The sequence below is a fragment of the Ovis aries genome, chromosome 20 (genome assembly GCF_016772045.2).
Source record: "Ovis aries strain OAR_USU_Benz2616 breed Rambouillet chromosome 20, ARS-UI_Ramb_v3.0, whole genome shotgun sequence".
NCBI lineage: Eukaryota > Metazoa > Chordata > Mammalia > Artiodactyla > Bovidae > Ovis > Ovis aries.
In genome coordinates, this window is record NC_056073.1 from 39083938 (window position 1) to 39106503 (window position 22566).

Consider the following 22566-nt stretch of genomic DNA (forward strand, 5'->3'; position numbering starts at 1 on the left):
ATTTTATTACTTGAGATAAAAGTGTTGGACTAATGTTAGCAATTTATAACCAGTCCATGAACTTCCTGGTTTAACCTGGGCAAGAACTTACGGTTTCTTTAATATTAGTATGTCAGGTGCTGGCACTGCCCTGTTTTGGAAACTGACAAACTTGGTATAGTAAAATTGAGAAAAATGGAATGTGTTGTCTGGCTACACACAACAGCTTTATGTCAGAGCTTTCCTTTCCTTTTCATGTGGGGCGACTTTTAGAAACTTACCTCTGACATCCACTGTAGTTCAGAGTGGAGTGGCTGGGTCCCTAACAGCACATTGTCTACAGGACTCAGACCACACTATAGTTTAACTCCATTTAAGTTTACCTTTTATTATCTTTTTATTTCTTGAGGAACCTGTTTTGTATCCTGTCAGTCTAGTTTTGTTGTAAATGTTTGAATCGGGAATGCTCATAAGACTGGAATAAGATTAAATTGCCCAGCTCCTTGACTAGCTGTGACTGAATTCTTATTCCTCGTGTGTCACGAGGAATATCTTTAATATCTTGCACGGTGGCTGGAATGGTTAACAGCTTTTACGGAACGGACAGGATTAGTTTAACATCAAAAGCTTAGTCATCTACAGCTAACTTGAGTGACTTGCTAAAAGAATATATGTCAAAGTGGATGATGTTTGTTTTTTTTTTTTTTTGGATAGACTTCTATTTCTGAAAGTACTCATCTCCTGAAGGCAGAGAATGCTAGAGCAGCTGTATTTGGAAGCAAGAGATTCTAGAGCAAACCTCAAAGAAACAGGCAAAACACAAAAGCATTGGTGACCAGGTATTTATTGAGACAATACAAAGTGGTGGCATATCAATTATTAAAAATAGAATGCTGAATTTTTATTTAGTAGACAGGCCATCAGATTACTGTTTGTGGGTCACACCATACTATAAATGAAACTGCAAGGAAATATGCATACAATCTGAGATGAATTTTACCCAGGCAAGTACATATTGATAAATTTTTTTGGCATAGAGGGGTGAGAAGTGGCAAGTACTTGAAATACTTGCCAGATTTTAGGAATACTGCCATTATTTAGGAATATTCTTTAAAAGGAAGAATAGCCTATTTTCATAGAGATAAGTATGGAAGGAAAATATTTAATACCCATGCTCCCATCAAAAAGCCCTTTATCCCCAAGTAGCAACAATTTTTCAACTCCTGTCTTTGTTTTGCTGGACCTATTTATGCCTCCATACACCCAAGCAAGTTACTTAACGGAAAAAATCCTTTTTTAAGAGTTGAAACAACTTTTATTGTCATTTGAAACAAATACTGAAGACTTATACAAATTTAAACAAAATTCTCAAATATAATGCATTTTTTTTCAGTCCTAAATATTTGGCGAGAAATGAGGTGACTATTTAGGTAGAAAGCAGTAGCTTCTGAACCAGTGCCACATGCGTTATCACAGAAAGTATTGGCTTTCTCTCTTAGTCACGGATTTAAAAGCACATTGCTTGCCACCACTCACTCTCACCTGCCTCAGCCCAGCATACGCTTATTTTTCTCAAGGTCCTGGGGCTACTCAAGCTGCTTTAGTAATGGGTAGGTTTTCTAGATGCCTAAATTGTCTGCCTGTTTTGTCGTTTTATGTATGGTATATGTTCATTGAAATTGTATTCTCAGCATGACTTCTAATTTTTGTTCCTTTATTATCTTGTACAAGTGATGAATAATATTTATACTGTGAAGACAGCTTTCTTTTTGCCTTTTTAGGCTGTAGAGCTGCTGTATGAGGCTCTACACAGAAAAGTCAGCATTTCTATAAATGAAGTATAATAAAGTATACTGAAAATAAAGAGGGCTCCACCCCAAAAAACCTTCCCCATTTTGTCATTTATTTCCCCTCAAATTTGGGAATCCAAAATTTCCCTAAGTCCTACATTCATAATCAGACTTGGATTTTCATGTAAAGGCAGACAGAGTAGGAATAATGTTTATTTTGTAGGGCTACATAGTTTAACTTGAATCCTGAGATAGCTCTAAATGCATCTATATAGATATTAATCTGAATCAACTGTGTATAGCAGATGTGCAATATTTTAATGTATAAAACTGGACTATTATGTATTTACTTTTGTTTTACTGTATAAGTAAAAATAGCCCAGGTAGTTAACCATCCAGTTATCTGAGAGGAAAGTATACATTAAAGATGAATTCCACAGCTATATGTAAGAGTACATTTCAACTCGAATTCCCAATCCAGGACAAAGAGGTGTGTATATGTCAATAATGTATACACTACTAATCAGTTAAGTATGTAACCCTTTATGTAACCAAGTATGTAACATTTCCTAATAATCTGCTTTAACAAAGTTAGTGGATGGTTTTGGTTTGTTTACTGTGAAGGGCCATAACACTTTATCTTCCCAGAAATGACAAGTGAATGATCTGTTTAGTAATTTAACATATTTAACTAACAGGCTTTCTGTGATGTTTTTTAAAATAATTTTATATTAAATCCATGGTTTATGAAATTTTACAATCAGAAGTATTAAGGACATTGTTAAGGTTTCTATAAACTGAAAATACATTTTAAATGTCAAAAAGACCCACTTTAAAAACTGATACAGTAATATAGCAATGTATTTATTATGACCAAAATAAAGCCTCCATTGATCCTGTAAGCACCTGAGATATGAACTGTTCAGTACAGCTTAGTGTTTTGGGGGAAAAAATAGAGAAAATGCAGAAAATGCCTAAGAAAGAAAACTTTTAGTTCAGATATATCTCAGCACAGCTAACTGGGCCATCTAACAAAAGCACACACACAATTCAGTGACAGAATACACAGTATTACACATTTCCCTCAAAACGTCATCCCTGACAGACTCCACGTGAGCTGGCGGCCCTCAGAACCAAAGAACTTAGAACAGTGTCTGGACATGCTACTCTTGTTAGAGAATAGTCCCTAATGGGAAGACTGCTAAGTATTTCATAGGCTACTATATTTAATCATGAAATACCAGGATTACTGAACAACTCGATGTTTCAAAAGTTATGGAGTATAATAAACTAAAACTAGTATGTGAATATCCTGTATATAAAGAGAAGTTACACTCAGAACACTGAAGAGCACTAATACTTCATGCTGTGCACATACTGGGAGTATTGTTTTACAGTAAATATGCCACAGTTTGATGGAACTAACTTTCCCCCACATATTTATAGTTCGATTTAGGGTACAGAAAACATCTGCACATGAATTTCAATTTAAATTTACAGTGAAAATTTACCCCCCACCCCACCCCATTAAAAGCAATCACTAACTTACCTTTTTCTTAAAAAAAAAATAAGATAGCAATATGACTTAATACTTTTTCATCATGCAATACTTATCCTGAAATACATGTGTAGGCATTAAGAGTAGCTGTTAAGTCATCACTCCTGCGGTAAACTGCAGTACAGGTGTTAACATTTCAGATCAGGAACTGCTCCGCTGGCCTCAACCTTCCCCTTGTAGTTAACTCACCACCTCCTGGGATGGGAGCTAAGTGGATTATAAAGTGTGTGTCCCCACTCCCTCCCCGCAAAAAGCAAAGAAAAAAATTTCCTCCAGACTGTTAACTAAAAGAATAATGTGTTTACAAAACACAACTGGACGTATTCCATCATTTTGGGATAAACCAAAATAATTTAAAGTTTCATTTGGAGATTTCAAAGCTGAAAGTGTATTCAGCAAATTTTAACACCTTAGATCTTAAGTATGTACTGTCTGTTGATGATGACACCACTTGCTTTCTGTTCGATATACAAATTTTAACACTTGGACTCAACAGGTTTTTCTTCTGGAAAAGTTCTTTGGCATTCAGGTAACATCAATACTTTCAGCATAGTCACCTGCATCACACTGGATCGACTGCTTTAATTTCTAAATCAATTAATGTAACCCAGGGACACTGATGGCCTTGACACATAATTTAGTCTTGTCATTATTCCAGAGAAATGGAATTCACGGCTTTTGGGGGCATCATCTGACCCCATTTCTTTTTACTACAATGGTTCCGGCTACAATGTCATAGGCTGTTCGATTATGCTGAAAAAACAGCAGTGTGATGAAGGCAGGGAAAAAAGAAGCAATAGAAAAATTCTTGATCAAAGCTCGTATAGTGGACCTGAAGAAATTAAAGCAAAAAAAAAAAAAATCATAGATTAGTAGACTATCAAGTTCAAAATGTATTTAAAACATTCAAAGTATAATTGAGAGTTTTAACCTTTTATATCTAAATTACTTTCAAGTATGGCACCCCACTCCAGTACTCTTGCCTGGAAAATCCCATGGACGGGGGAGCCTGGTAGGCTGCAGTCCATGGGGTCGCTAGGAGTTGGACACAACTGAGTGACTTCACTTTCACTTTTCACTTTCATGCATTAGAGAAGGAAATGGCAACCGACTCCAGTGTTCTTGCCTGGAGAATCCCAGGGACGGGGGAGCCTGGTGGGCTGCTGTCTGTGGGGTCACACAGTCGGACACGACTGAAGCGACTTAGCAGCATTATTATGATCAAACCACCTGGGCCAGTTGTAAAGACTTCATAACATAAAATTAGACTTTAGAACTTTCAGATGAAAAGCAATAATTTCTGAGAACATGAGCTAAAAGTTTACAGTATTTTCTAGTATTTTGCCAAAAGAACACAGTAACTTCCCTTTACTTACCTTTTCTATGGTCACTCACTACTTTTAATGTCTTTATTTTCTGTATGTTTTCACTATCTTCTAAACTGAGGAGGGTTAGTACAGTACTATTTTCTACCTTCTGTGGAGAGCACCAGCATTTCAAATTACTGGTTTATCAACTCTCTTTGCGGGGTCTGTGCTGTGGGATCTTAGTTCCCTGATCAGGAATTCTACCTGCACCCACCCCCTGCAGTGCAAGTGAAGTCTCAAACACTGGACCACCACAGAAGTCCCTGTTGTCCTGTGATTAAGGAAAGCTTTAAAAAGCTTTCAATAGGAGCTTAGAATGGGAAATTATTCTACTATCATTAGATTTTTACCTTTTAGTGCACTGAACAGTTACAGAATAGCACAGCAGCTGAATGTGGGCTCTGAATCCAGACTGACTTGGTTTTAGGTTCATTTTCTACCAACTATTAGGTGTGTCCAAACAGTGCCTGGTTTACAGGGTGTTCAACAAATATTAGCCAATATTGATTCTCAGTAACAGTAGTAGCCCAAGATATGAGAATCACAAAAGTAAGGAAATTTTGAAGATATCAGCAAACCCCAGGCTTCTAAAGTCTCTCTATATTTCTTTATATAACCATCTGACTCTGAATCATTCTGGCAGCAATTCCAGTCGGAACCTTGTTTTGCTCAGCTGATGACCATCTACTCACCACCACAACTTCCATTATCACTATCTGTACACCACCCTTATGGCAGAAAGTGAAGAGGAACTAAAAGCCTCTTGATGAAAGAGGAGAGTGAAAAAGTTGGCTTAAAGCTCAACATTCAGAAAACGAAGATCATGGCATCTGGTCCCATCACTTCATGGCAAATAGATGGGGAAACAGTGTCAGACTTTATTTTGGGGGGCTCCAAAATCACTGCAGATGGTGACTGCAGCCATGAAATCAAAAGACGCTTACTCCTTGGAAGGAAAGTTATGACCAACCTCAGTTCAGTTCAGTCGCTCAGTGGTGTCCAACTCTTTGTGACCCCATGAATTGCAGCATGCCAGGCCTCCCTGTCCATCACCAACTCCCAGAGTTCACTCAAACTCACGTCCATTGAGTCAGTGACGCCATCCAGCCATCTCATCCTCGGTCGTCCCCTTCTACTCCTGCCCCCAATCAATCCCAGCATCAGAGTCTTTTCCAATGAGTCAAGTCTTCGCATGAGGTGGCCAAAGTACTGGAGTTTCAGCTTTAGCATCACTTCTTCCAAAGAACACCCAGGACTGATCTTTAGAATGGACTGGTTGGGTCTCCTTGCAGTCCAAGGGACTCTCAAGAGTCTTCTCCAACACCACAGTTCAAAAGCATCAATTCTTCAGCACTCAGCTTTCTTCACAGTCCAACTCTCATATCCATACATGACTACTGGAAAAACCATAGCCTTGACTATCAGATCACCTGACTGGCCTCTTGAGAAACCTATATGCAGGTCAGGAAGCAACAGTTAGGACTGGACATGGAACAACAGACTGGCTCCAAATAGGAAAAGGAGTATGTCAAGGCTGTATACTGTCACCCTGGTTATTTAACTTACATGCAGAGTACATCATGAGAAATGCTGGACCGGAAGAAGCACAAGCTGGATCAAGATTGCCGGGAGAAATATCAATAACCTCAGATGACCAACCTAGATAGCATATTAAAAAGCAGAGATACTACTTTGCCAACAAAGGTCCATCTAGTCAAGGCTATGGTTTTTCCAGTGGTCATGTATGGATGTGAGAGTTGGGACTGTGAAGAAAGCTGAGCACTGAAGAATTGATGCTTTTGAATTGTGGTGCTGGAGAAGACTCTTGCGAGTCCCTTGGACCGCAAGGAGATCCAACCAGTCCATCCTAAAGGAAACTAGTCCTGGGTGTTCACTGGAAGGACTGATGCTGAGGCTGAAACTCCAGTACTTTGGCCACCTCACGTGAAAAGTTGACTCATTGGAAAAGACTCTGATGCTGGGAGGGATTGGGGGCAGGAGGAGAAGGGGACAACAGAGGATGAGATGGCTGGATGGCATCACCGACTGGATGCATATGAGTTTGGGTGAACTCTGGGAGTTGGTGATGGACAGGGAGGTCTAGCGTGCTGCGATTCATGGGGTCGCGAAGAGTCGGACACGATTGACTGAGACCTTACCCCAGAGCCAGATGCCAACAGCTAGCCATGAATACTTTGAGTATTACAACCTCTTTCACTGAAAAGCAGGAGCATGTCAAAACTCCTATTTGCCTATTTAAGATGGGGTACTCACAACTGTTACCAAAAGGAAGCTTCAAGGCAGAATAGTTAACTAAACTCCATAACTACTGACCTAGAGAACATAAACAAAGGTTGGCCTGGAGCACTGATACAGAGAGCGCGCACACCCCAATCTTCTCATTATTGTGGCCTCCAGTTCATAAAATGCTTACCCTTGAAGATGTGTATACTGAAAAGGAGTCAATAAATGTTATTGAAAAACATTCAAACTTTGTTTTAAACTTATTAAATGTAAGTCTATTATATGCCAAGAAGAACCAACATCCTAAAAACACTTTTTTAAGGAACATCATTTGATAACGTTTAAGTACAGTAATTCATAAGTACATAGTAGATTAAGAAAAGAACTTACGTTGTAATGCTAACATTTGAGGACGGAATCACTAAAACCCGACTTGGTGCAATAAGCACTGATGTATCACATGTCACAACTCGAAGTCCTAGTAGGAACTTCCCTGGGGTAGCTCCACCTGCTCCCCAAATGCAAATTATCTAAGGAAAGAAGGATAATTGTAAAATAACTTACTGGCTCAACTATACCAATATTCTTTTCCTGCCATATGGTTAATGTTTTAACATTTTCAAGTTGGAAGAATTCCATAGAAATACTTAAAGTTTAATCTTTTAATGCATTTCTGTAGGTCTCTAACATCCTCAAATACCACCAGATGTCTATTGCAGTTATTTCTCTATAAGGCATATTTTTCAGTTAGTTGGTTCTATGGGAAAACACACTACATGTTCCACAACCAACTTAAAATATTTTTGGACAAACGACTGAAATGTATTACCAAGAAATTTTAAAATTTCTCCGCTCAGAAAATTTTAACTTGAAAAGGTACTATGTTAAAATTTAGAAAAAAGACATCTGACAAATACAAGATTAAAAATCTCCATTACAATATTTCTGTCTTGGGCTGATAATCTAAAATTATATTGTTAAATATTTGTTGAAGTCAGTAGCTTACCTCATAGAAACAAACTAATAATCTGTATATAAGTGCCACAACCATCATTTTCTGCAAGTCTTCCATTGATGTGTCTTCATCTATTTCTTCTATTATATAATGCATAGCAAACTTAGAGATATCCCTACAAAAAACAGTTTTGGGTTATAGAGAATGTGTTACCAGAGCAGTTGCACTGGTATTTTTTCATCAGGGTAAGCCATAAACTCTAACTGAAATCACAAACTAATCTTTTCTAATTATCTAGTTTCACAAAACATTATCTTATTCAACAAATAAGTAGCACTACCATGAGTAAGCGCTGTACTAGCTCTGGGGATAAAATGGCAAGTAAATGAAGTGGGGAAAGGGTGTAACAGAGAAGCACTGGGTACTTGGAAACACATACCAGGAACACATCTTAGTGGAGGCTTCGAAAAAATGACATTTAAGTTGAGATCTGAAGGATGAAAAGAAGTTGGCCCCGGGGCACTAATGAGAGAAGGACTTGGAGAGTACGATGGAAGCTATAGCCATTTCCGTGTGGCTCAAATGTTGTGTGAGAAGTGAGTGAGCAGGAAATAAAGCATTCATGCTCAGTCATGTGGGACTCTGACCCTTCAGACTGCAGCATGCCAGGCTCCTCTGTCCATGGGAGTTTTCAGGCAAGAATACTGGAGTGGGCTGCCATGTCTTCCTCCAGGGGATCTTCCCGACCCAGGGGAAGGATTGGGAAGATCCTGCATTACATGAAGAAGGGTCTGGAAGATCCTGCATTCCCATGTCCTGCATTACAGGCAGACTCTACTGCTGAGCCATCGTGGAAGGGAGTTTAAGAAACAAGGGTATCTGTTAAAACATATGAAGACATTAAGACTTATGATGACAATGAGAAACTACTGAAGGATATTAAGGTGGCAGAGTGGCAGAATCAGAATTTATGAGATAGATGTAAGACAGGACATGGTAAACTGAGATATCGGTTAGAAGACTTGTGTTACAATCCAAGCAAGTGATGATGTGACTGGGACCAGGGAGAAGCAATAATGATGAAAACTGAAATTCTGATAGAAATGAGTTAGTACTTGACTGGATGTGTAGGGCTAAGGGAGGGAAAGATATAATCATGGTAACCATTCAGGTTCCTGACAAAGGCCCTGAAATTGAACTATTAGGGTCTGAACTTTGTTTTTGTAAATTTACCTTTGTAAATTCTGGGCTTAACCTTTTTTAAGTCCAAATTTCAATCTCAATAAAATGGAGGTATTAATCTCTACTTAATAGTGGTAGCAAGCTTATGAATCCATACAGGAACCCCGCCTTGTGTCCAGTGGAGTCCATGCTTTCCCTGGAGTCCACCCTTTCACTGCAGGTGGTGCAGGTTACCCCACATGCTGTGTGGTGTGGCCAAAAAAAAAAATCCATACAAAGCCCAGCACGTAGAAAGTGCTTACCAAGTGATAACTGCTATTATGACTATTATTCTGAAAGGAAGACTATTCAAATAAATGGCTCACTTTGCAATTCATTTAGAACTTGCCTGAAGTATATAGGCAGCCCCATTTGGAAATGGCATCTAGCTGATTATTAACAGTTTATGCCTTTGTCTTTAGGTAGTCCACTCTGAAAACAATTATAAGAGAAAAATTTGTACCTAGCCTAAGAAAATACTGAATAAAATCAAACCAGGGTTGGGGATAGCTTTTACCTACTTTTATAGGTGAAATTCTCCCACATCTTGCAGTATTTATTGTTTTTCTCTTTTGTGGTTATTTCTTAGAACCAACAAGAAAGTAAATCTGACAAAGTTCCTATAAAGAAATTGTTGACCCTGGCAAACAAGTTATCCATACAATCACTGGCAAGCATGGAGAAAAACTTAAAACAAGACCTCTAGACAGTAGACATTAAAACCTTCCTGCAAGTGGCCTTAACTTACTTTATTCCACTCAGGTGCATAATGCTTAAGACAATGGTCGCTTTTATAAAGAAGAGAATAAAGAAATCCACCATCTCTGCCATAAATCTGTGGGCCAAGGATGGAATAACATACTCTCTGCCTGTAAATTAAAAAAAAAAAAAAGTTAAGAAAACTAATCGTTCCCAAGCTAGGCAATGAATGGATTCCCCATTCCCCAAAGTCAAGGTACAATTTACTGATAAAAAATTTGTATAACCTTGAAACAACTACTGGTATTGACTTCAATAGGGCATGTTATTAAAACACAGCAATGTTACTTCATAGCAATTTAAAGCTGTTTTTACCCCCCTTAATGTTTAAAAATTATTTCACAGGTAAATTTCATTATTTAAAGTACTCAGTACATTTCACCAGGGATTCAAATGAGAACCCGAGTAATTACAAGCTTATGACAGAAAATTAAACCCTGTGCGGCTCATCTTACCCCTATTCATTTGTCTGGCTTTCTATGTATTTAACAAATTCAGTGATTAATAAGCTGCCATCCTAAATTCTGGATCAAATTCAGGCAACCTGTCCCATATTACCTGAATAAAATAAAAATAAACTAAAAGGTGTCAATAATTCAAAACATTCTAATATCCATACAGAAGTAAAGAGACAATACAGACAATATACAGGATTAAGCCAAGGTTCATAATTCCATTTGAATTTATGAAAATCTCATATCCGTCAGTTCCATTGTCGCTAATTTATAAAAGTTATCATATAAACTATAAATCCATGTCTGGATTATTACCAGCATTACCGGCCAACACCTCCCCTCCCCCCAAACCGGCTTTGCCATCTGAGAATTAAGCCTGGGTCCCACTCCAGAAAGTGGACAGCAAGGTAACAGCAAGTGGTTTGAGCAGCAAACATTTTACGTTTGGAAGCGACTAGTCCGGGGAGTAAGGGAATGGATCCGGAGAGCCAGGTCTAAAGGAAGAGGAAAGTGGGGCCTCGCTGGACACCTGGGAACTGAGAGACGCGGCGAAACAACGGCGAATGGCAGCAGCAGCGACAAGCGCAGGGCAGAGCCTGCGGGCTCCCGCCCCTCACCTCCCACCCCAGCACGTGCCCCGAAGAGCCTCTCACCTGCCTGCCGCCCGGTCTCGCTCGGGGCTCGCGAAGCGGCGGCCGGGCCCACCCTCGTGGCCGCGGCTGCGCGGACCGGCGGCTGCAGGTGAGGGGCGCGGGCTGCCGGGCCGGCGACCGGAGCCGGGGTGGTGATACCGGTGGACGCCCCCGGCTCGGGCCCGGCTGCCGCGGCGCTTAGGAAGTAGAAGGGGTTGTAATAGCCCAGCTGGAGGGGCGGCGGCGCGGCTGCCGGGGGAGCGGCGGCGGCTCCGGCGGCCGGGAGGCAGCTGGGCGCGGGCGGCTGGGGGCTGCAGTAGGCGGGGAAGGCGGCCAGGCCGCTGTGCCAGGTGAGGTAGCCGCAGTAGGACTGCCACAGCCACTCGTGCACCTGCCGGGAGTACTCGCGTGCGCTCAGCCGCGCCGGCTTCTCCGGCGGGGCCGCGGCCTCGGACGCCTCACAGCTTGCCGGCTCCTGCAGCCCCGCGCTGGAGCCAGAGTCGGAGCCGGAGGCCGCCTCCCCGCGATTCTCGAGCTCGCGCGGCGGCTCCGATTTCTCAGCCGCGGCCGCGAGGCCCAAGGCTGGGGGCCGGCCCGGGGCCTGGGGTTCGGCCTGCGGGCCGTCCCGGGACAGTGGGGCGGCGGCGGCAGGAAGGCCTCTTAGGGAAGGAACGGACTCTTGATTCCCTCCGCCGTCGTCCTGCCCGGGAGGGCGGCCTCTGGCTTCCTCTGGCCCCTCCGCCATCGTCGCCTCAGCGGCACCCTCGGCGGTCCTGTCACTGCGCCGTCTCCCTTCCCTACTGGCCCCTCCCCAACGGCCCGGTGGCCACCGCAGCAGCCGCAGGCGTCAACAATCCGCCACCGGAAGCGGAAACCCCGCCCCGTGGACGTCGCCGGGACGGAGCGGAGCAAGGAGGCGGGGCGTGGAACCGCGCTCGGAGCTGCCAAGCTGGTTACGGTTGTTGACGCGCTACTCAGCTGGGAGTTCTGGGATTATCGCTAGTTCAGCTCAACTATCACCCCTCCGCGCCCGCCACTGCCCCCACCTCCCACACACACCTCTTGTGGATTTTAACGAAGTTGAAGGCCCAAGGCTTCTCCAGATAGTCTCACTGGTTGTAGACTCCGGCTGCTCCTGGAGGAACAGCTGATGGAGGAGGAGGATTTCAGAGAGGTCCGGGGGTCAGCGCTGCCTTTTCCATTTGCATCCGCGAGTTTTGGTCTTTAAGCACAGGACCTGTTACTTATTTCCGCCTGCATTCATTCCAGTTAACTGGTCCCTTCACCCATTTGTACTCAAGGTGATACAAGGCATATCCTCAGAGGTTAAGAAATTAATAACCAAACTAGGACCTATCAAGGTAGTATGGCTCAGCTGCAGCGATCTTGATTGTAAGAGAAAAGGGGCTATGTTGATTTAAGAGCTAGATTCTGTCCTTGTCCTGGAGCTGACCTGAGTGTGCAATATCTTAGTTCCCACTGCTGCAGACGCAGCCTGCCTCAGCAAAACTGTGCCTTTCCTCAGACTCGTCTCAAACCTTTGGCGCCTGCCTTTCATTTTCTGTTCAGGAAAGGCCTTGTTCCTATCTCGGGGCTTTGGAACCTCCTCTGAGTGCCGTAGCCCAGGCATGATTTCCCCTTCCTCTGAACTATCTATGGCACCTTAACGTATTTATATTTTAGTATGCCTTCCGAAGTCCTTAAGTTGGTTAAGTGATAGGTATATATCTTTGTTTCCCCTGTCCCACACAGGAAGGAGATCCACAGATCCACAGGGGCCAGGTACTGTGGGTATAGTTGGCAACATGATGAATCCCAGAATCATTCTTGACTCTGCTCTGGGAAATGAAAGTAAAAGGCTTAACTTTGGGCCTTAAGGAGCTAATGGATAGGTTATAGAGAAAGACTTTCATGAAGCACTGGAAGACCTATTTAAATCAATACCAATATAGTATGTATCCAAAACAAGGGAAAGATCGTGGTGGCCTATAGCTAGGTTTATTCTTACAAATGTGGTTTTAAAAATCAACTTTCCTGGTGGTCCAGTGGTTAAGAATCCACCTGCCACTGGAGAGGACACAGGTTTGATCCCTGCTCTGGGAAGATCCACCATGCCTTGGGGCAACTATGCTTGTAAACCCCAAATGCTGAAGCCTACTCCTAGAGCTGGTGCTCCAGAACAAGTGAAGCTACCGCAGTGAGAAGGCCATGCACCACAAGGAAGAGTAGCCCCGGTTCCCCCCTGCTGGCCGCAGCTAGAGAAAGCCCAAGTGTAGCAATGAAGACACAATGCAGCCAAAAATTCAATAATATGTAATTTTTAAAAAGTCAACTGTGAAGAAATTGTAACGTTTAAACATGCATTCCAAGTTTGGGTAGGGGAGGAAAGGGAAGGAAGAAAGAACAAATAAATGAAGAGAGAATGGAATGAGTGTAAATACTGTGATTATTGGAGACACAGACTTTGTTTTGAATACCACTGATTAGGCAGCACCTGGCATAGTGCTGCTCCACGTAGACATTTATATTAGTTAGGACTCCCCTGCAGTTGTTAGGAATCCACCTGTAATCAATTTACAGGAGAAAAAGTAAATGAATTTATTGACTTGCATAGAAAGTTCAGAAATAGTTTAAGTTTCAAGGATACCTAGTTACAGTTAATCAAATAGCTTCAGGGACCACCTTTTTCTTTGCTTTTGAGAAAGTAAGAGTGTTCCTGTTTCAGTAATAAATCTAATTCTAATTGGCTTAAGCCAAGAATAAAATTATTGCCTTTTGTAACCAACAAATTCAGAGGTTTTATATAAGAAGGTTCAACAGTATATCTGATAGGCATTCCAAAAGAGGGAAAAAGCAATAATGGCCAGTAATTTTCCAGAATTGAAGAAAGATGACTCTTTACATTGAAGCCACACATCAAGTCTTGGGAAAATAACATATACATATAACACATACATGATGAACTTAAACAAAGAGAAAAATAATGATCTTAAATAGGAGCAGTTAAAACATAACCTAACTAGAAAGAAATGGCATTTACAATGGAAGCCATATTGTCAAAAGTAAAAATATCCTGAAGATAGCAGAACATTTATAGTACAGAGGGGAAACTGTGGACAACCTAAAATGTTGTAACCAAGTAAGTCATCAGTCAAGAATGAGGATGTGATGTAACACACCATTGCCAATCCAGACAACACCCTGAACAACCTTAGTACCTTCCTGTCATACCCAGCTAAGGACTGAAAGGAAGTATTCATGAGTCCGTAAAATATAAACAGATTCTGGGAAGAAAGCAGTACATGAATCTTGAATCTCCATGAATCACCAATTCAAAACAGACTGTATAGTGAAAATGCATGGATGGGGCAATGTTTACAAAACTAGATAATAGATAACGCCACAGACCCCCAAATACAAGAGTATGAGATCAAACCACAAATGCAAAATTACATAGTGTCAATGCCAGAAAAAATCAGATCAAAACTGTGAAGATACTAAGAAAATTATATAAAACGTGAAAGAGAAATTGGAATTTTAAAACCTTCAGAAAGTAACAATTGGGGAAAGAATTACAAATAAGGACAAAAAGTAGTTTCAGATAAATACTGATCTAGAAGAAACACAGAAGTAAATACAGATGATGCTCAAGAAAACTAGACTTTGAAGATGAGATTTCAAATAAATAAAACAGGTAGGAATGATTTTAGAGAAGAGATAAATATTGAGGACAAGTAAAGAAAATCCAACATATGGATTAAAAGTTCTTGATAAAACCATAGCTAGCTAACAGAACATAACACATTGTAATTCAAGAGAACTTTCCCTGAAATAGAACATATGTACATATATTCTATTTATATATATATTCACATATATATTCATATGTGTATTTGAAGTCTCATGCTGAAAGAGTATACTATGTACCTGAAAACACTGAGAATAAACAAGATATATTCTAGGTAGTAAAATTACTGTACTTTACATTTCTTAAAATGGTCATTTAGGTAAAAAAATATTTCTGAAAGAAAATTGGATTACCATAATACTTCAAAATTACTGCTTCATGTGAGGAGAAAATGGTGAAATATCTAAAATATTCAAAGAAAGAAAATGAGAACCAAGAGCTCTGTGTCCAGCAAAACTGACTTTCAAATATAAAAATGTATTTGTTATCAAAATGAAAGAACTCAGACTATCATTTATTTGAATTTTTTCCTGAGGAGTGAAGCTCAGTAACCAAAATTACTCACAGTGACTTGAAATGTTACATTTAGAACCAAGACTAAAAGAGGGTTTGTCTCAGTCAGGGTCTAGTCAAGAGACAGAAACTACATAGTAATTTGAACCGAGGACTATGTTCAATACTATGAAGAATTATTAATAGAACTGGAATGAAAGGAGGCTGACTGCAAACAGGCAAAGAGAACACTTATATGGGAGGAAGAGTAGATACTGAGAGAAGCCACCACTCTTAGACTAAGACACACCCTGGCCCTGGCCCCTGACCCCACGCCCCACCTACCTCCTCCTTGAAGAGGGCATGACTGCAGCTCACTGCTGTGGCCCCCATCAGTCAGTCAGCCAGTCAGTCAGTCAGTTCAGTTGCTTTGTTGTGTCCGACTCTTTGTGACTCCATGGAGTGCAGCACACCAGGCCTCCCTGTCCATCAGCCACTCCCGGAGTTCACCCAAACTCATGTCCATCGAGTCGGTGATGCCATCCAGCCATCTCGTCCTCTGTCGTCCCCTTCTCCTCCCGCCTTCAGTCTTTCTCAGCACCAGGGTCTTTTCAAATGAGTCAGTTCTTCTCATCAGGTGGCCAAATTATTGGAGCTTCAGCTTCAACATCAGTCCTTCCAATGAACACTCAGGACTGATCTCCTTTAGGCTGGGCTGGTTGGATCTCCTTGCAGTCCAAGGGAGTTTTCTCCAACACTGCAATTCAAAAGCATCAATTCTTCAGTGGCCCCCATGGAACCATTAAATCCTCCCCGGAGTTCTAGGAGAAGCTATCCAGAGAGAAGTGACTTTATCAGAGTTTACTGCAAAGTGCCCAGAGCAGCCACTTACAGGAAGGTGATATGCCTATAACACTCCATGAAGCCATCTAAAACACGGTGTTTTGGGGGGGACTGCCCTGGGAAGCTGCTGCTTGTTGTGGGCACTGCTGGAAGGAACCACTGGCTCTGCAGGAGAGCCCAAAGAGATAAGCACACAAGAATCAGAAAGAGAAGCCTCTTTCTTTTCCAGTGCCTCCGCGCCTCCACTCCCAAGAGCATCCTCCATTAATAAAGCCTAACATTAAACCAGCTGATATTGGAGAAGTATTTGCAGAGTTCAGCTCCATTATTGCACAGCAAACAAAGATTTGGAGCTGAGAGCCACAAAAAGTATAATCTGAGATGGATTTATAATCTGAAATATTGGTACAAAATTACTGTAAAACTCGGGAGGAGTTTGGGAAGAGCATTAGCAAAAATTTAAATTTTCAGTGTATTGATGATGGCAATATTAGAGGAAATGGCAACCCACTCCAGTATTCTTGCCTGGGAAATCCCATGGACAGAGGAGTCTGGCAGGCTATAGTCCATGGGGTTGCAAAGACTCAGACACGACTGAGTGTGCGCGCGGGCACACAGACGCACACACACAGACACACACATATACATATATATGTAATATGGGGTGAAATGAGTAATTATCATGAGTATCAAATATCTAGTTTCCTGCATTATTTTCACTAGTATTGTTCACTCTTACCAGCTAGACTGCAGTTTTGAAATGCCAACTCCCACTTAAAGAAGCAAAGATTACTTGGAGAATTGGATGATTCTAGATCTGGGGGAGGAAAAGTATAGAATCAACATAATATATCTTGTAATACCAGAGAGCAGAGGAACTATTAAACACTTCTAGGGTCACGTCCAGAGGACCCAGGAAGCCTAACTTGAGAAAGTTCTCCATTGGTCAAAGATGGGACAATTTGAGTTTCAATAAGGGTAATAATTAGAATGGATTAAATAAGTTTACATACATAAATTCATAATAATGTGTAGTCTTACCAAAGAGATTAAAGCTGAATCTGATCAAGCCTCTGGATTCAACTGCCAATTTACAGGAAATAGAGGACAAAGACATACTGAAATACGCCATTAGTATGAAAGTTGCTCAGTCATGTCCAACTGTTTGCAACCCCATGGACTGTAGTCCATGGAATTCTCCAGGTCAGAATACTGGGGTGGGTAGCCTTTCCATTCTCCAGGAGGTTTTCCCAACCCAGGGATCAAACCCAGGTCTCTTGCGTTGCAGGCGGATTCTTTACCAGCTGAGCCACAAGGGAAGTACCATTAGTGCACATTCTGCAAAATCCAGACTGTGGGGAACCCAAGTCAGACAGCTGAGTTCAGTAGATAAATTGTATGAAAAAGAGTGAGGAGAACCATTAGATTAAAGGAAATAAAAGACATTAGATTAAAAGGCATCAAATTATCCTGAATGATACATTAGAACAGTTAGACTAATTGATAGTTTCAGGACATTGCATTAACAAAACGTAGAATACACATGCTTTTCAAGTGCACATGGAATATCCTCATGTTGTTGTTGCTCAGTTGCCAAGTCGTGTCCAACTCTTCACAACCCCATGGATTGCAGACCTCCCTGTCCCTCACCATCTCCCAGAGTTTGCCCAAGTTCATGTGCATTGCATCTGTGGAACATCCTCATACCACATACTAAGACACAAAGCAAGCTTCAACAGATTTGAGAATATATAAATTATTTCAGTCAGCTTTTCTGACCACAAAAGCATTAAACAGCATGAAACTAGAAATCAACCACAGGAAAAAAAAATGAGAAGAAAAAGATTACACTGAGACTAAACAACATACTACTAAGAACCCAATGGGTCAATGATGAAATCAAAGAGGAAATTTTAAAATACCTTGAGACAAATGACAATGAAAACACAACCATACAAAATCTATGTTGCTGCTGCTGCTAAGTCGCTTCAGTCATGTCCAACTCTGTGCGACCCCATAGATGGCAGCCCACCGGCTCCTCCGTCCCTGGGATTCTCCAGGCAAGAATACTGGAGTGGGTTGCCATTTCCTTCTCCAATGCATGTATGCATGCTAAGTCGCTTCAGTCATGTCTGACTCTGTGCGACCCCATGAACAGCAGCCCACTAGGCTCCTCTGTCCATGGGAGTCTCTAGGCAAGAATATCGGAGTGGGTTGCCATTTCCTTCTCCAGTTGGTTATGGCTAGCCAGCCCCAAGTAGGGAATTGGGGGGACATTCCTAGCTGCTGCCAAAACCATTTGTTTTGAGGATCCTCCCTGTCTCTCCCCTGCTTGGCACTGGTTGCCAACTTATGCTTTTCTTTGGTGGAATGGAAACTTGCATTTGGGATGAGTTGACACACTCCAAAACCAGGTAAATCCACTGGTGTGCACATGGGCAACCTTCCCATTTGTGAGTACTAATGCTGTTTGGGCATTCTTGCCAATTGGTTCTGACGGCCGTTGAGGACTGTTTGTGAGCACTAACTGCTATTTGGACTTTTTTGCCAATTGCTTCTGATGTCTGTCTGCCTTTGAGGACCATTTTGAAGCATGAAGCACTATTTGGGCCTTCTTGCCAATTGATTCCGACATCTGACTACTGTTGAGGACTGTTTATGTTGGGGAAGTGTTTGTTTGGGATTTCGTACCGGTCACCTTCAAAGAGTGTTTGTAATAGCTGTGTGAGTGTGCATTCTTTTTGTATGATTGGTACTCTTGTTGACTTATATAAAATGGTCCATTCAGGTTCAATTCATTAAGAAAAATTTTACCCATGAAATTATGACTAAAAAGAAATGATTTTTTTTGGACAATATATGTTTGGCAACAGTATTCTTTAGAGTCTGGAGAAGATACATTAAAATGAAACTCTTGAAATTAAAACAGCAACAAAAAAATATTCTTTAGAGTCTGGAGAAGATAGGTTAAGATGAAATTCTCGAAATTAAAAAAAAATACAAAAATGCTTCATTGTGCATATGCTGTTAGGGAAAGCCAGCTTGATAAAACACTTTCTTTCAGACCCTGAGGAAACAAAAATATGCCTAGCAGAAAATCTAAAGTTAACACTTATCATGTCCTTGAAATACAAACACAGTCCACTTTGCCGGTAAAAATTCAAATCAAAAAGAAAAAAGAAAAGAAGGGAAGCCTTTTAAAATTGAGTGTGTAAATTTGGCTATTCTGACTGATAAGTTTAATTGCAATGCCTAATTCATGAAACATAAAAAAAAATGAAACAATGAGATCTCTGTTTATCTGGATGTTTGTATGTCTCAATATGTGTTTTTGTCTTTGGATAATATTGCTGAGGTTTATTTGTAAAAGAGCTCTATTTAATTGGCCTTAAACAGAAATAAGCACTTATAAATCAAACAAATCTAAGTTTACCTGCTTTTGTCTTCTCGTAAGACCAAGAGGGAAACTAAAGATGTTTTGGTTTATTAAACATGTATGTTGTGACACTGAAGAAAAATTATGCTATGAAAAAAGTTTTTTTTAAGGTTATAGAATATGTTCTTAAGTTTGCCAAATAGAAAATGCTGGTGTAACATTTTAATCACTTGTTTCTTGGTTTTGTTAATATATTCAAGGATTAAAAATTGTGATATATCAAAATGATAAGGGAACCATTTTAGTATGTAAAGCAAGTCAGATATGTGTTGTGTGTGAAGAAAAGGTATGAAAAATGGAGATGTTCTTGGTTAGAAAAAAATGATAATAATTTTGTCCTACAGTTGTTTCTGGATGAGGAAATACAGGACAAATTTCTTTGGATCCAGAAGATGATAACAGGTTTATTAAAAAGGAACTCTGAGAAAAGAGTTTTGTATGTTGTCAGGATTAAGATTAGACTGAATTAAATTAGGTAAATGAATTTTGTTATTAACAGTAAATTGATGCAAGACTGAACCTGGTTTTGTCTCTCTGTTAAGAAAGCAAAGTTCTCCTGGAATATTGATCTGATTTTGATTAACACAGACTTCTAATGGAAGATAATTGCATTGTTTCTAACCATACTTTTGACCTTAATATTCAAGATGGAACAGTTGTCCAGTAAAGATGTTATGGAGTATAACTACGCATGATCTGTATGTAGCACTGCTGCCTTTAATTTACTGCTTAAAACACATGTGCAATGTTTGTGTGACAGTTGGGTATAGATGATAAACTGTGTGGCCTACAAAGCATTTCCTTATTAACCTCTGAGCCTGTTCGTGGTATCTGATTAGTTTCCCCCCCACATGGACAACTAGGCAAACATATAAATAAAAAGAAGGCCTAGCAATGAGGGATGTGGATGGGCCGGAGCAAGCAGAAGAACCACTCTGGCAATGCTGGAAAAATATATTGATTATCAATGCTTCCTATGAAAGGAGTTACAGTTAAAAGGGGAAAATGATGGAGGAAATTTTCACATACTGAGGTGTGGGGAAGTCATTCTGACCTTTACTTTGAACTTTAGGCTAGCCAAAGCAGCCTGTTTGTGGCCTATGAAATATATATGTCCATCTGCTTTAACCATTAAGAGAAAAATATATTCAGAGAAAAATACAAAGATGAATTTTTATTATTATCCTCATTTTAATGTGTCTAGTGATTTTCCAAAGTTTGTCCAGGTACTATGAAAGTTTACCCCTGGTCTTGTTCTGTACCTGTCCCTCCTCCAAAGAAAAGCGGGGATTGAAATGGAGCAGGACCATATGATCCTTGCCCCCCAGCCCCCAGCCCCAACCATGTCTTCTGCCTACCTTTTGCCTGTGGAAAACTTTAGTCAAACAAGTTTAATCAGAGAAGAGAGAAATGTAGAAACAAAGGATAACAGTCAAAGGAGACTAAATAAAAATAATGTAGTCATTCAGCAGAGTCAAGGCCCTTTAGTTCTTTCTCAAGGGCTGTAGATAATATTCTGAGCCATAGCCTGTGAGCTGTCTTACAGATACTAAAGCACCAGGTGGAGAAGTTAACTGCAGGATGACCAGACTGTACCCAGGAAGTGAGCTGCTGCAATTCCAAGAACTGGCCACAAAGAAACGGGAACAAATGAACCCTGGAACTGGAGATTAACTGTACCTAAAACCACCAAGATGATGCTGGCCAGACCACTGATGATCAGTTTGAAGATGACTGTTAGGGATGACTGTGCTATTTCTGCATGTGGCCGCCCCCCACTTCTGTTTATAAAATTTCTTGCCCCACTGCTTGTTGAGGAGGGAGGAGTTGGCTTTTGGACTGATGTTCCCTACCCTCCCCTACCCTCAGTTGCTGGCATCTTAAAGAAAGCAAATTTTCCTTTCCACCAACTTGGCCTGCTTACTGGTTTTTGAGCGACAAGCAGCTGGACCCACCACACTCTTTCTGTAACACAAAATAAACACAAAATAGCTTAAAGACTTAAATATAAGACACGACACCATAAAACTCCTAGAAGAGAACGTAGGTAAATTATTCTCCGATACAGACCTAAGAAAACATTGATATTATCTAACTCCCAAGGCAATAGAAATAGAGACAAAAATTTAAAATGGGACCTAATCAAACACGAGCAAAGGAAACCATAAACAAATGAAAAGAAAACCTACAGACTAGGAGAACATACTTGCAAATGAAATGACTGACAAAGGCTTAATTTCCAAAATGTTAAAACAGCTCAGACAACTCAATATTAAAAAGCAAATGACCCAATCTAAAAGTGGGCAGCAGACATAGACATTTTTCCAGAGAAGATGCACAGATGCCCAAAAGACATGTAAAAAGATGCTCAACGTAACTATTGGAGAAACGCAAATCAAAACTACAAGGAGGTACCACCTCACACCAGTCAGAATAGCCATCTTTAAAAAGCCTACATATAAGAAATTCTAGAGAGGGGGTAGAGAAAAGAAAACCCTCTTACACTGTTGGAAGGAAAGTAAATTGATGCAGTCATTATGGAGAACAGTATGAAGCTTTCTCGAAAAGCTAAAAATAGTGTTACCTTATGACCCAGCAATTCCACCCCTGGGTATGTATCTGGACAAAATTATAATTCAAAAAGAAACATGCATCCCCAGTGTTCATAGCAGCACTATTCACAACAGCCAAGACATGGAGACAACCTAAATGTCCATCGAGAAATGAATGGATAAAGAAGACGTGATATATATACATCTTCGTTATCATACACATATATACATACAATGGAATACTATTTTCCTTTGTACACTTCCAAGGGGTGAAAGGGTGGGAGACGTAAGGGTTGGGAGCTTGGGATTAGCAGATACAAATTATTATAATAGGATAAACAATAATGTCCTACTGTATAGCACAGGGATTCAATACACTGTGATAAACTATAATGGAAAATAATAGGAAAAATAATATGTCTAACTGAATCACTTTGCGGTATAGTAGAAATTAAGACAACACTATGAATCAACTATACCTCAATAAAATACTTTTTAAAAGACATCAAATTGAAAAATAAGAGTAAGATGATAGAGTCTAAATATATACTTAAAGAGTTTTTAAAATTGTGACTATCATAGTTAGGATAGTGAC

The 22566-nt window shown here is 40.5% G+C and overlaps 1 protein-coding gene across 1 annotated transcript; it reads right to left on the reverse strand.

Moving 5' to 3' along the window:
* Positions 1-807: 807 nt before the first annotated feature.
* On the reverse strand, positions 808-11817 carry FAM8A1 (family with sequence similarity 8 member A1). Its single transcript, XM_015102838.4, has 5 exons — positions 10982-11817; positions 9863-9983; positions 7945-8068; positions 7329-7468; positions 808-4159 (listed from the first exon to the last, which is right to left on the reverse strand). Exons 1-5 carry the CDS (start codon positions 11703-11705, stop codon positions 4015-4017), a joined length of 1254 nt encoding a protein of 417 aa, XP_014958324.2. The 5' UTR covers positions 11706-11817; the 3' UTR covers positions 808-4014.
* Between the last annotated feature and the right edge of the window lie 10749 nt (positions 11818-22566).

Excerpts from the sequence above, each read along its gene's own strand:
- FAM8A1 (XM_015102838.4), bottom strand. The coding sequence starts at position 11,705 with ATGGCGGAGGGGCCAGAGGAAGCCAGAGGCCGCCCTCCCGGGCAGGAC. Across the intron at positions 9,984-10,981 it reads CGAGACCGGGCGGCAGGCAG|GCAGAGAGTATGTTATTCCA; the intron begins GTGAGAGGCTCT and ends TTTAATTTACAG. Across the intron at positions 7,469-7,944 it reads TATTAGTTTGTTTCTATGAG|ATAATTTGCATTTGGGGAGC; the intron begins GTAAGCTACTGA and ends TTCTTTCCTTAG.